Below are 14,189 nucleotides of genomic sequence, written 5' to 3' on the forward strand. Positions count from 1 at the left end.
AGAGAGAGAGAGAGAGAATGTATATGCATTTATACACACATGAGCATGTGTATATACATATATGTTTCTATATTGTTTTCTTTTTTATTTCTTTGTATGTAAGGCCCTATTATACACAAAGAAGAGATGTTTTACAAAGAAAAATAATCTATGCTTCACAAACAAACTTAACCTTTTAATGGAAAAAATGTTGTGTTGTCTAGGAGTAATACACATGAGTCAACATGAGTGAAAGAGGAAGTGAAAGTACATGTCAACACAGCTTGTTATTACTCACTTCTCTACCCTTTCCCTGTGCCTCTGCCTCCTCCTGCCTTATGGCTACTGCATATGAATTAAAGTCAGTAGTCATTATTTTATACTGTCACAATATCAATGACGACTTTGGGTCATTTTGATATAGCAATACCACAAAACGCCACTTATGTGTAATGAACAAAAGTGTATTTTGAGCTAATGGAAATATAAATCAATAGGTCAAGTTACCCATACAGTTCCTTTCTAGTAACCTGCACACAAATACCTAAAGGGTTACATATTAACAAGCACAAATATAGTAGTATTCTGTAGTATATATTTTTACACATTGAAATTGCAAGTTTAGACTGTTATATGAGATGTTTCCTATTAGGTAGACTTTTTTTTATCTTGGCAAGGTAAGTATAACCCTGAAAATATGAGTTATTTAATTACAGATGGAACAGTAGTGTCTCACACTATGAATGTTATATCTGCACATGTATTTCTGAAAATGTATGTTTGCTACTAGTATAAGAAGTTGGTGTGCCCGGTTCCCCCCATTGCTCACCAACCTAAACACACACAGCTGCTCACTGACAGTCTGCTGCTGTAGCACTCCAGCGTCCATATGTCCTAGGATAACCCACAAACAAACATGTACTACACATCCATGTATTTCCTTATATAGGGGTGTCAAAACCTTATTGCTTTTTTCTCTAAATTTTATTGTGTCTATATTAGTACTCAAACTAGTATTGGTCTTTTTACGTTGTGCTTGTTCTAATACCAGTATTTAAAAAAGAAAAAAAAAAAAACTGGTGGGAGTACGAGTTTTTTCATTTGTGTACATGGAGGTGTTTGACACTTATGTCACATATATGAATAAATCAAGATATTAAATAAATGAAAATAAAATTACCATATATCATACTGTATTGATAACGCTACTGACTTGATAGAAAGTGGGCAGTGAAAAATGAAACGTTGAACTCAATCAGAAAACAGTGCGGTTGCTGACTGGTGCGCACCTCTTGTAGTGCAAAACCGTTACGAGGCATATGCTCGTAATTCAGTTGCTTGAGTAGAAGAGAAGATGACTGAAACCTTTGATGCTGTACCTGAAGGGCAATAAAAACACCTTTTTACCTTTGGAGAAGATGCAAGAGAGGAGAGAGGGAGGAGAAGAAAGACGCCTATCTTACATTGCTCTCCACAGAGGAACACCCATTAAGACTGTTACTTAGGTTGTGTCATTTAAAGCAAGAGGAAAAGGAAAACCATTCTGGAAAACATGGCATTTCAGGGCAATGGAGGGGATAGAGAAGAAAGAGTAACTCAGGGCCCCTGGAGATCCCCAGCTGCGTCAGAGAAGGTATCCCTGTCTGCGTCAGGAGTTCCACTCCATTGGCAACATAAAGACAGGAACAAGCAGAGAGGAGTGAGGGGTGCAAGCGACCCTCCTTCCATAGGCGGCAAGGGTATTTTGGAAGGAGTTGCCATGGTTTCCCTCCGGCCTGGGATTTGTAACGTGATAGCCGCCTGCCAAACCGCAATCTCAAAATGGGAGAAATTGTGCTTGCGTTTGCAACTCTTTTATGAAAGGTCTGTCTGTGTGTCTGCATGTGTTCGGAAACGGACTACACGATGCCAAAAAAAACAAAAAACGTTTTACCTTTAAAAGGTGTGCAAGCCAGCATGCAAATTATATGTGTATTTTCCTGCATTAGGGTCAAATAGGGGTCACACAAACAAATTTTGTCCTGGAAAGGTTGTAAACCTAATTTTAACATTATTCTTTTAACCTGTGCATTTGTCCTCAGACAAAGTAAATGTATCTGTGAAGAGTTAAAGTGTCCTCTCTATATGAAATAAAGATGCAGCTATGGTTTAAATTAAAATTCATTCACACAACCATCAAAAAATGTACATTCAAGATTTACCTCTGTCTCGCACCCACATGGGGCCTCTAGTTTGCCACAGGGGTGTGTGGGCTGGGTGCTTTACAACCCTGATCAGGTCCTCCCTGAGCAGTAGGCTGCCTTGCTAGTGATTACTAGCTACGTGTACCACACACACACACACACACACACAATACACACAAATGACTCATTACAGAGCAATGTTTCCCTTGTTTTTCATGTCATAAACCGTTCCCATGGCAATGGTAGTTGCTCAGAGGGCCTGTTGACTTGACCACTGGGGTCTTTGTGTGATTACAGGCAAAATGCAGAAAATCAAACTGAGAATAATGCTTTAAATATCCCTGCTGGCATCCATGGTTAGAAAATGGAGTTAAGGTTAAAGACTTCAGTAAGTTCTGCAGTGTTTTCACCTTGAACGTCAGCTGTCAGGTCTCTTGCTTGCTCAAATGCACAGATTCATGCACACTCAGAATCACTTTTTCATTGCCTTATTGTCTTAGCTTAGGGAAGTGTTGTCATTATTGTCTCTGGTGGATGAAAATGTTTATTTGCTTCCTTGTTTTTGTCATGTTTTTCTGCATTCATATGATGCATTCTTTGATCTACAGGGACATGAACAGATATGTGTTGAACTGTTGTTCAGATGGCACTTTCACATACTGAGATAATGGAGATAAGTGACATTGGTCTAAGTGGTTTATTGGTCTCTTAACATTACAACAGTTTGAGATATATAATCCAAATTAAGAAAATTGTATTTGCTGATAATCTCTATTGTTTACTTGATATATACTGTATATATATATATATAAATAAATATATAAACAAAAGTACAATAACATTTGCTCTGCAAACACTTAAGCACAAAGCATACACAAATAAAGTGCTTTTAGGGTGATGTGCTAGTGTCAGTGCTGCATTTAAGTGATACTTCAGAGTCAAAGTACTCCAGTGATATCCCTAGATAGCATTTCAGTTTTCTATATGGACAGAACTAGTACTATGTTTGTTTTATTTTCATTATATTCATATGGTTTGTAGATCCATATGTTATTGTTAAGAGACCTAAACTTAAAAATATTACATTAGATCTACAGTCAGTATTCACACGTTTTCTACTGCTGTGTTCCTTAGGCTCCAACAAGAAGAGGAACCACCTAAACCAGAAGGTTAAGCAACCTGACTACAAAGTAGCCTACATCCAGCTGGTAAGAAGAAACAGAGATCTACATGATCCTGCACACAGCTCTTCACATCAACACCCACATTTACATACAGTACACACACAATTAATAAATCTCTATTTTTATTGACAAAAGCAAGTGGATTCACTCAAATTGTCAGCAAAAATATGGTTACAAACTAATTAAATGACTTATTATGAAACTAAATAAATCCCACACATTTTTGTGAGTCATGCATAAACCCAATATACCTGACAAATATTGATGGGTGATATTTTCTTTGTTTGCGTTTACCCATGTCTACTTGTATTGTGGCACCCAATTTCTTTAGTTTTTCACATCTCTGCACAGTTTTATATTAACTCAGTCTCCCTCTATTAGGAAAACGTAAAAGTAATTCACTGTCCTGACATAACCTCCTTGAGATTTGTCGCTACCAAGATCCTGTCTTATGTTTTCCCTCTAATCAATAAATAATCAATAAAGTTTTTAAAAAGCCTCAAAACTTCCAGATTACTAATGACTATGGTGGGCTTTATTCCTGCACCAGGCCCTTGGTTAATACCCATGTCTGTGTCTTTATCACAATTTTCCTATTGTATGATGTATCGCATATGCAGTACAGTGTCTTGTACTAAATATGTGATATGTCATTTTCATACAGATGTCCCAGACTCTTTGTACAGCTAAATGGTAAATGGTTTGTACACCTAAAGTCCAGATAGCCACACAAAGCACTTAACACTTCAGGTTTTGCTTGGTTCATCTGCTTAATTACAGCAAGGTTTCCATTGTGGCAACCAAGTCTGGAATAGATCCTACAGCCTTCTGGGTATAAGACAACAGCATTGCCATTTGCACTAGCTGCACTCACCTGGCAAACAAGATCCCCGGTGTGGAATGAAGGCTTTTTGTATACAAAATACATGAAGCTCAGAAGAAGCTAGATTCTGTCCAGGAGAACTTTTGCTCCTGCTCTGCTGCCACTGCTTTGTTTTGACCATTAGGCAACTTTGGTCAGGACAAAGTGAAATTCTTCTTCCTCAACTTGAACTTGTCATTAGAGAATAGACTCATCATCTTAACTAAAGATTTTCCTGAAGATAGACACATTACAGACCCATCGCTGTCCAAGCCGGATCACCTCCCACCCGGCCGGTACATCTCTGGGTCTGCCATCCGACCACCCTCCGAACTGACTGGTGCATCTCCAGTCCAACTGGGAGAACTCCAGTCTGCATTTATGTGGCAAACCACAGACTTGTCTAAAAACTTGCGCGTTCTTCGTAAACCACGTATTGTACTACAAACCCTGTCTTTAAACAACATATTTTCACACCTTCTAACTAAGTGTGATGGTCCATAACCCGGTATCTATTCCAAACATTCGTGGGTGAAAGTTCGTCCTTGGTGACATGCCAGATTTCTCAAAGGAAATATCAGCCTTTTGTCATCACCTAGCACAACTCCGTTCCCTGTTTGTGCACATTATGCCATAGATGAAATGCAAAGAGCCATGTTTTGTTAGAGTTGAAAATAAAACAAACCTCAGCTTAAATGTCATAAAGTCACTCTCTTCGGTTGACGTTTGATCCAGATGTGGAAAGCAAAGATTCTTTGTGTGATCTTCCTCAGATAACTCATCAGCCATGCAGTTCCTTGTTTACACTGTGCTGTCCACTTGACAGAGAGCCATTAATCTTAAATGGATGAGTAAAGAAATTGTCTAAACATGACAATTTCAGAAAGGATACAAAACTGGTGCAACCAAACGGCAAGACTTCCTGTCTTTCAACCCAACAGAAGTGGTTTATTGTAAATATCTAGCAGTGTTGGAAGTCGATCACTCGATGAGTGATGATAATCTTGAATGATGGGGAAGTGCACACATTGATGCACACATCATTGACAGTGCTATCATTTATGAATTAGGAGCCCTTAAGTACTAATCTTTATTTCCTGTCATTTTATCATTTATTCTGAAGTTGCAATCACATTGTGGTTTAGTGAGCTCATGCTCATTTGCGAGTAAACAGCGGGCAAAAATCTTCAGATCCAGGCTTTTTGTGCTGAACATTACGTATTGAAGCAGTGAATATCCGGCCTATTTTTCTTGCAGGTTTTTGAGAAAACATGCACTCTCTGCTCCCTTTTCTACCTTACTCCTTCTCTTGTGTACACACACATCCCCCCCCCCTCTCTCTCTCTCTCTCACACACACACACACACACATTCACAACCCCAGAAAACCCTCCTTTCTTTTTCAGTGGTGAGTAGAAAACAAGATTGTTCCTAATTGACTCCACATGTGGGAGAGTGTTCTGTGGGTCGATGCTCACACCATGGCCCCCCTGTTCTACCCTCATCCTTTCCTCTCCCCCTTCTTCCTCCATCAGCTAATATTGCAGCAGTAATATGTTTGCTCTTGCTCATTCCTCACTCTTGGTTTGTGGTTGAGGGGAGGCCTCCCGTTAGCGGGGTTCCGTGACGGCCATTTTCCTCAGGCTTATAGGGGACCCCAGTATCAGGGGATGAGAATGCGTCTGCATTTGTGCAGTGCACACTGTGTGTGGGAAAGTGAGAATGTCTACGTGACGGGCTGTGCGGGGTGAACTGAGGAGGCATGCAGTCTTGCCGGTGCAAGGAGGTCGACAGACTGGGCAAAATGATTGTGTGTGTGTGTGTGAGACAGAAGGAGAAAAAACAAAGTAAGAAAGAGAAAAAGTATCTTATCAGACTGCCTTTATATCTGGCTACGTTTCAACATGTGTTTAGAGTAGGGCCAGTTCCACACAGCGTTAGGTCTGCCATAAGACCAGCTTTAGCTGCTGCGCTTGGCTTAACATTTGTATTAGATTTTTGAAGTCCAGCCATACTGTTCCATCTATAGGATATTATAAAAAGCTGATGCTGGAAAATACGATCCTGCCAAGGACTTTTTGACCTCTTGTAGACATTACTTCATGAGCAGTGGGTGTAATTACATTTCTGGTCTGGTTCACTGTACCTTTGTAAGGAATATAATTTTTTTGATGTATTGGAAAACATTTTGATACAGATTTAAAATTAAATTTATTTTATTAACAACATCTTTGCAGCAAACCTACTTTCAAAGTTGATTAAACTCAGGAGACGTCTGGTAGCAAAATAAGACTTTGTAGTTGCCCATATTCATTATACATGTCAGACCGTGCAGTTGTCCTTACTAAATATTCTCATATGTCATCGGAGATTGAGAACATGTGTTAAATTAAGATTTTGGCTTTACAGACATTAGAACAACCACAGTATTCCCAAAATAAGGGTAGATTAGACATTTCATATATTGAAAAAGAGGAATCACACAAAAGCAATACCCTCAGTCATTTTAAATTGGCAACGAAAAGGAAATATTATGAGTTCAGCTGCTCCTGGCCTGTATTTTATAATTGTTAACCAGTTAAATTGTTGCATTCAAAAACTCAGCTTTCACTAACCACCTCTCCTCATCCAAAACTCTGGTTAAAAAAGGACTTGGTCATCAAGGTCACTACGATTAATCAAGGTTACAGTTACACAGAAATGCAGATGATAAAAGTAGAAGACCAACAGTTTTATTTATGGAAAAGTTCAGTCACTTATAGCATTTTTTTTGCTGAAAATGACCAGAATTTTTGGCCTATGGTGAGATTACTGTAGTAGCTGCCACAGATTAGTGACCACTGTACTGATGGTACGTCAGTCGTACTGATGGTACGTCAGTCGTCCTCCCATGTCTGCTTTTTAATGTATGTTTTTCCAATTAGTTTTCCTTCCAGTTGTTTGTTTTTATAATCGTGTGTGGCATCAAAAGACCCAGTTTAGTGTAGACTGAAAAAGAGCTTCTAGAAAGACATATATTTAGTCGGCTCTTTGAGTCTGAGAGTATTTTACCGTTGCCTGTGAATTATGTTATTGTAAAACTGGGACTGACTGTGTAACTGAAGGAATGTCAGACACTGACTTGAGTTGTTTTCAGGAGAGCTCAGCAGGGAGGAGCAGCCACTTGGTGTCTCTGTGCTGGGCGCTGCATGGCACGTCGAGGCACCTGTGGGGTATTTGAAACTTGTTTGACCGTTTGTATACATGTGATCAAATCAGGCAGAGATAAGAAGTCCATGTGCATCAACAGTATGGTCTAAAGCGTGTAACTCAGCTCAGTGGGTTTACAATTTAGAAGCTAAAGGATGACTTTGGATGAAAGATCATCTTCTCCTGTCAAAGCAGATTCTACACAATGCTCAAAGCAGTGGAGTACACAGATGTTCACAGGTGCCTTCCTCATATTGAACATTATTGTCTTGAGCTGGGCAAATACTTTACTTTGCTTTCACAGAGTGGACCCCTGTTCACACAGGCATTAGGGCTGTAATGATACTGTATTTATGATACTGTATTTATACTGTATTATTACAAGATGTTCATTAAAAATGTGCAAAATAATTTTCGTTACCAGTATATACTAAAAAGTGTTGTGGGTAACTATGGCAATTCAGTGCATTCACAGAACTGTGACTGGATTATGCACTGACATGTGCTTGTGGCACATGTCATTAGCCTTGTATGGCCAAGTTAGCCCTTTTTCAGATCTGCTTTTTGAGAACACAATGTATTTCTGTAAACTGCTAAACTAGCAGTAGAGAAAGGCAACTCAATGGAGAAAAGAACGCTTATTTTCATTGTTTAGTCTAAATTGGCTGAGCTGATGGTAATACGTCAAACACGATAACACACTTAAAACAGCATCATCCAAATGTTGACATGACGGGTACTAGAAAAACCCCAAGTGCAAAAGCAAAGCTGAGGGAAGTAGGGTCAGAATAGAAGTATAAGATACATGATGTATGCTGCATCTAAGATATTTATATATATTTTTTATTTTTGTATTTTATATTAGTTTAAAATCCTCAATATTTGTCATTGTGCCATTTGCAAATAGAGATTTTCACCTAAACACTGGCTGGGCTCACTGATGTGAAGTGGCATACATGGAGAAGTAGTGACACAGCTAGATGGAGGGGACGGGGTGCTAGACAACTGTAAAGAGTGCGATTAAAAGAAAGCAAGCTGCGGCCTAGTCTGACTCTCCTCTCTGTTTGACTGACACTAGATGGCAACGTTTGGCTGCACAGTTTTCTTTGTGAGCTCTTTTCCCTCCATCTCCCTATCAGTTCTTCACTCATTGTTGCTTAACAATAGCCACTCTGGGTCTGTGTGAGTACTGTATGTTTGACTGCGTGTTCCTGGCTGCACTGGTGGTGCAGACGGACACAGGACTGGAGGCTCCGAAGCCCTGTGACCTCTTCCGTTTCCTCCTGTTCCTGGCGTTTCGGAATCAGTCCACTTAGACGGGAATATTGCTTATCTATGTGGAATTTTATTATTTCCAACAATTTGGATCACGATGACTGCTGCTCTCCCTCTCTCCCTCTTCCTCTCTTTTACCTTGTCACGCAAACACTGGCTGGCTTTCCACAGCCTTGTCTCTCTGTCTGCCTCTCCGCTTCCTTCCCTTCCCTCCGCTGCCTCACCCTTTCTTATCACACCAATTAACATTTTTAACTCCTGCCACGTTTCCCCAGCAGTTTGCCCTCTGTCTGTTTTATTTTCCTCTTTCACGCTGAACAAATGATTTATTGTATTGAAAACTGCAAAATGGGCAGGTCCTGGTAGTAACTCAGATTCCATGCAGACCAATTACGAAGCAGTTACAAACGCCATGTAAGATAGGTTACATATGTAAGTCTGAAGGCAAATATGAATACACAGCATGTAATAGGTCACCCATGGGATCATTGTCACGTCAAAACAACGTTGATGTTCACCATGTCAACGTTCGTAGTGCTATTTAGCAACAACAGTAACGTTTGCAAGTTTTTTTCTTTGTTCTTTTGAATTCTTTCTACAAAAATACAATTATACAAAATATTAGGATTACCATGGCAATAAAAATATGTACCTGTCAAAAATCACAAGTTACCTCAGTGTACAGTGTGTAAAGCCCCTGTCAGTCGTCTGACTTGTTGTCTTACTTGCATCATAATCATTATGTTTATGTACCAGAAGCTTCAAGAAAAATCAGCTTAAGAAACATTTGGATTCTTTGTTTGTTTAATTACAAATGTACATATGAAAATCCTTTGAACAATGACTCAAGAGATGGTGCAGTTTTCCTATTATCTGCCAATATAAGGTCATTGTGAGATTAAAACATATTCACATGCACTGTGGTTAGGAAAAAAAAACTTCTTGATAAAATTTTATTTCTGAAAAGAGGAAAGGCACAAATGACAGGAAGAGGAGCAGGGTCCTAATTAATTATTCCTCAGTTTCCCTCATTTTTGACTGACCCTTAACTTTGTCTCTTCCTTTTCTCCTCACCCTCATTTCCTCCCACATTTCCACATTTCCTCTAGTTTTCTCTTGATGTAGATAGCTATGGCAACACACACTAGCTTGTCCACACCAACAGGAACACACACATGCATGAGTGCGCACACTCATAACCTTTCTTGATTACCCTTGACCTCCTGACCTGTAATGACACAGCTGCCACTTTGATCAGCCTATCAGTGTGTGGCGCCACCCATGTTTTCAACAGTGCTGCCACTCGCCTGATAAAGTCCTCTCATAGTCCTCTGCTGATGCATTTCCTGTTTTGGTGTTCTTCTTCGTTTTTTATTTTCTCCACCAGCTGGTCCTCACATTCCAGAGTTGGGGAGGGGGCAGGGGCATTGCCTGGATGTTTATGTTCCATGTAGGGTTGAGGATGTGTGTGTGCGTGCATTCGTGGTTTTTTTTTTTTTTTTTTTTTGCCAATATCTATCTGTGTATGTGGTAGCCTAGATAGTGGATTTGGGCTGAGGGGGTGGGTTAGGTGCTGGGATGCTTGAAATTGGGGTGGGGGAGGTTGTGTGATGGTTGTTTACATGGATTGGTGAGAGAGAAATGTGCTATATAGTAAGAGTTGGGGGTGGCTGAATGACATAGATGGAGGGGATAATGATAGTGAACAGCTGTTTGTGTGTCTAGTGAGCATAGCATGAATGTTTGACACGTGCAAGGTTGGTTCAGTCGACCTAAGATGGATTCCAAAAAAGGATTTAATTGATTTAATCTGCTTTGTGTCTGTCACACTGCTTAAAAGAAATGATTTTGTTGTGTCATTCTTGTTTGTTGTAGTTGATGTTATCATCGTGATCACATTGCTGAGTGTGTGTGTATGTGTGTATGTGTACGTGTACGCGCAGGCATTGAGCCTGGTGTGTGTATTTATATGGTGATGATCTGCTCCTGAGAGCTCCTGAGAGCCGGGGTATAATGTCTCCAGTTTGCTGGCTGCCCAGACATGCCCGGACATGAACACTATCACGTGCACGCAGGTGTTTGCACGCTCACACACGACCCTGATGCAGTAGTTCTAAAAAGAATGGGGTTTTCCATGTCCATCCTCCTGCTTGACTTTTTGGACCCACATAGATAATTTAACACTAAGATGACAAGGACAGCATTCACTGAAAGATGAGTAATAATGATTGCCCATTGGATATAACAAATCCAAATGCAAAAAAAGTACAGAGCCACAATGGTATAAGTAACAGTTTTACTATAGAAAAGAAAAAGGACAAATGAATAAACAAAGATGCTAAGTGGATAAGACAATGTGCGCACTACTAAAAACACTGAATGGAGTCATTTTATGAGATGTTTTTACAACAATTTATTTTTCATTCATTTCTAGCATTCTCCCACTTTTGTCGTTCTGACAGAGCCTAGTTACGTAGGTTAATTTAGTTAGTACCCATCCAAACAAATATATTTGAAGATATAGTTGAGGAATTAGTGAAAATGATGATCACATTTTAAGGGCAACAGAAAAAGTGTTTGATATCCAAGGAGATAGAAGCATTGCTGTGTAATACAAAAGAATTATAAAACTAGTATATAAATACCAACCAATAAATATAGTAGCTAATTTATTTTTATTTGTTTACAATTTCCCCAGCTGTTCACACAGACAAAACACAGCCTTGCTACCTTGTCCAAGTTATTTGTCTACATCAATTTATTGTTTATAAATGTGGTAGTCATTAATACTTCACATGGGGAAGCACCCAAACAAATACTGTTGTTGGCCAAAGCTGCGACCGAGTTATTTAGCTTTTGCTGGGCTGTGGAAGAGATATCATTGTAATTGGAGGGAGGGCTGGGGTCATGACCCCAAAGAACCCACAGCAGGATACTATCGGTTAGTGGTCGGCTCTCACTGCCACTTAGAGATGATTTAACTGTAGTCAACTCATGCTCAGCTGTTATTTTGTCCTCATGCTCTCATGAAGACTTCTGCTGTGAAAGTAAGCGTCCTTTTGTTGATGTTTAAAGAAATATCAAATGCAATGGAAATAAGCTCTTGTTGTAGTATATTATGCCCTCAGACCGAGTCGATTTTAATTCACTTTTTGTTCTGAAAGGAAAACAAAAATCCATATTTATTCTGTTACATTTCCCCCCCCCTTTTCTAATTTCCCTTCACTTCAAACCCTTTCGCTATTATTCTCTTCATTTCTCTTCCTGGAATAGTTTGTACAATAAGGTCTGGAACAAAGTCACTATGGTGCAGAATTGTGTTTTGTGTCTGTCTGTGTGTGTGATTCTGTGTGTGTCTGTGTGCAAGTGTGTATGTGTGTGTGTCAATGAGATAAAGTGAGAGTGAATGCGTGGCCCACCCAGGGGCCTGGCAGCCAGAGCTGTTTACAATCATCAGGCTACATCTTTTCTGCTCTCCTGCCCTCCAACATTGTTTTTCCTGCCTCTCTTAATTTACTTCCACTATATTTCTCTGTGATTACAGTCAGACTGGTCATTGTTGTAGTTGTTGTACCTTTCTGCAGGCTTTTCACATTGTTTGCTGTGTAATGTAGTGCTTACTCAATTTCCTGAAAAATAGAATTTTGATAATGATCTGATCAACTGTGGGTGGGCTTTTGTGTTTGCTCAGAAGAAGAAGAAAAAAACCCTCAATTGTGATAGACATTTAGGAAGAAAATTTGAAATATTGCAAAAATGTTTTCAGGCCATGGGTGGAAACTCCAGCACATTGCTAAAAGGTAAAGGGAGGTAATTTCAGTGGAAATAGATTCATTGATGGATTTGAAACGTCTCTCTGGCTTCTGCTTTTCACTAACGGTAACAATCGTGGAAAATCAACCAGACGAGAGGAGGTATGTGAGGATTGATGAGGAAACCATAACAGTCCTCAACTTAGTGTAAAATGAAAATAAGGACTGTTTCCATTTTGATGTGTGTTTTTTTTTTTTTTTTTTTTTGTATGTGGCGCTCCTTGTTTTTTCTAATGCCTCTCGTCCTTCTCCTGTGGTGACCAGCCCAGATTGTATGCTATTTGATGTTTATCTCAACAAATTTGAACTGACTTAACACCCTGATGTTATTGAATTGACTCCCCGCCCCGTAACAAGGTGTATGTGGCTCTGACAACACATTTGAGTTGTTACAGCATACCATAAACATTGTTATGATTATATCACAACAATAAGTAGTTATTACCAATAAATAGTCATTTTCAAAATGAATATTTGTACTCCTTTATCAATGGAAAAATTCCTAAGCTAACCTTGCAATAAGTTGTTACTTCTAAACATCTGAGAAAAAGTCAGACAATTCCCAGCCGAGCAATCTTTTTGAGAAAAGCCCTAATATAAAAATGTAACAGTAATTCCGTGGTTGTTTTTTTGACATTTTATGTGAATTTTCTAGGACCACACCAGAACTTGCTGAACACAAACCCAATGTCGTCATTCTTAAGTGAAGACAAGATAATTTTATTGGACCACACCAAATCAGATAGCAGATTTCACACATCACTAAACACGTTATTGTCTGTTGCATTTCAGTTTAGCCTTTTCTTCATCACCCTCACTTGAAAACAAAGGTCCTCCTCTTCTTAGTTTTTTGTTGTTCATTTACAAGCAGGACAACCTGAAGAAAACTTGTTCAAACAAAGGGAAGTCAGAAGTTTATGTCTGATCAAACTCATTGAAACCATGTGTTTGAGCAGTTACTGTGCATCAACAGCAGCAAAATAATGTTGGTAAATTGAGGCAAAAAAAAAAAAAGAAAAGATTTTATTGCTCTTTTATTTGGCAGACTAAATCTATAATCTTACAGGATGAGGGCTTGCCAAAACATGAAACTGTCCAATAAACAAGCTACTTTGAATCCATCATATTTTCCTTTACAAGTTCCGGCTTCGTTGTTATTGGGTAGTGTGAACTTAAATGAACCAAATGCTACAATAATTTCATTAGCGCTTGAGACCAAATACAACAGACTTACAGAGGTGTGATGTCACCTTTTAAACCTGCTCTAAGGCTCCTGAAGCTTGCTAGAATGAGTCTTTCTGGTAATCCTAGTTGAGTTACCCTTGAGCAAGGCAACCTTCTCTCACTTTGAAACGCTGCTGGCTGCTGGCCAGCGCAAGTCACCAAACACACAGCCTTAGTTGTTAACTTGTGTGCAGCTGTATAAACGGCTGAAAAAAGAACAAGATGCGTGCTCAGTCAACGTTTCCTAAGATAAACAGGGTTTATATACACACACTCAGCAAGGGGTTACCCTCAGCTCTAATCCTGGTAGGTTCAACACTTTGATCTTGCCCTATCTTCTCTATTCTGCTTGGTTTTCTTACTATGCGGTCAGAGTGGATACTGTCTTTATAAGAACACCTTGCTGTCTGCCTCACTAGCCACCACAAACACACACACACACACACACACACACACACACACACACAGACACACACACACAC

The 14,189-nt window shown here is 39.3% G+C and overlaps 1 protein-coding gene across 3 annotated transcripts in view; it reads left to right on the plus strand.

The window, feature by feature from the left end:
- Positions 1-14,189, plus strand: part of mrpl23 (mitochondrial ribosomal protein L23) — a 28,259-nt gene that overhangs the window by 7,783 nt on the left and 6,287 nt on the right. For all 3 annotated transcript variants that reach the window (XM_025056215.1, XM_008312305.3, XM_017033242.2), the window contains exon 4: positions 3,297-3,370. In XM_025056215.1, coding sequence (XP_024911983.1) covers positions 3,297-3,370 — 74 coding nt within the window. The remainder of the gene's footprint in view (positions 1-3,296; positions 3,371-14,189) is intronic.

This window comes from Cynoglossus semilaevis, chromosome 6, assembly GCF_000523025.1.
Source record: "Cynoglossus semilaevis isolate Cse_v1.0 chromosome 6, Cse_v1.0, whole genome shotgun sequence".
Taxonomy (NCBI): Eukaryota; Metazoa; Chordata; class Actinopteri; order Pleuronectiformes; family Cynoglossidae; genus Cynoglossus; species Cynoglossus semilaevis.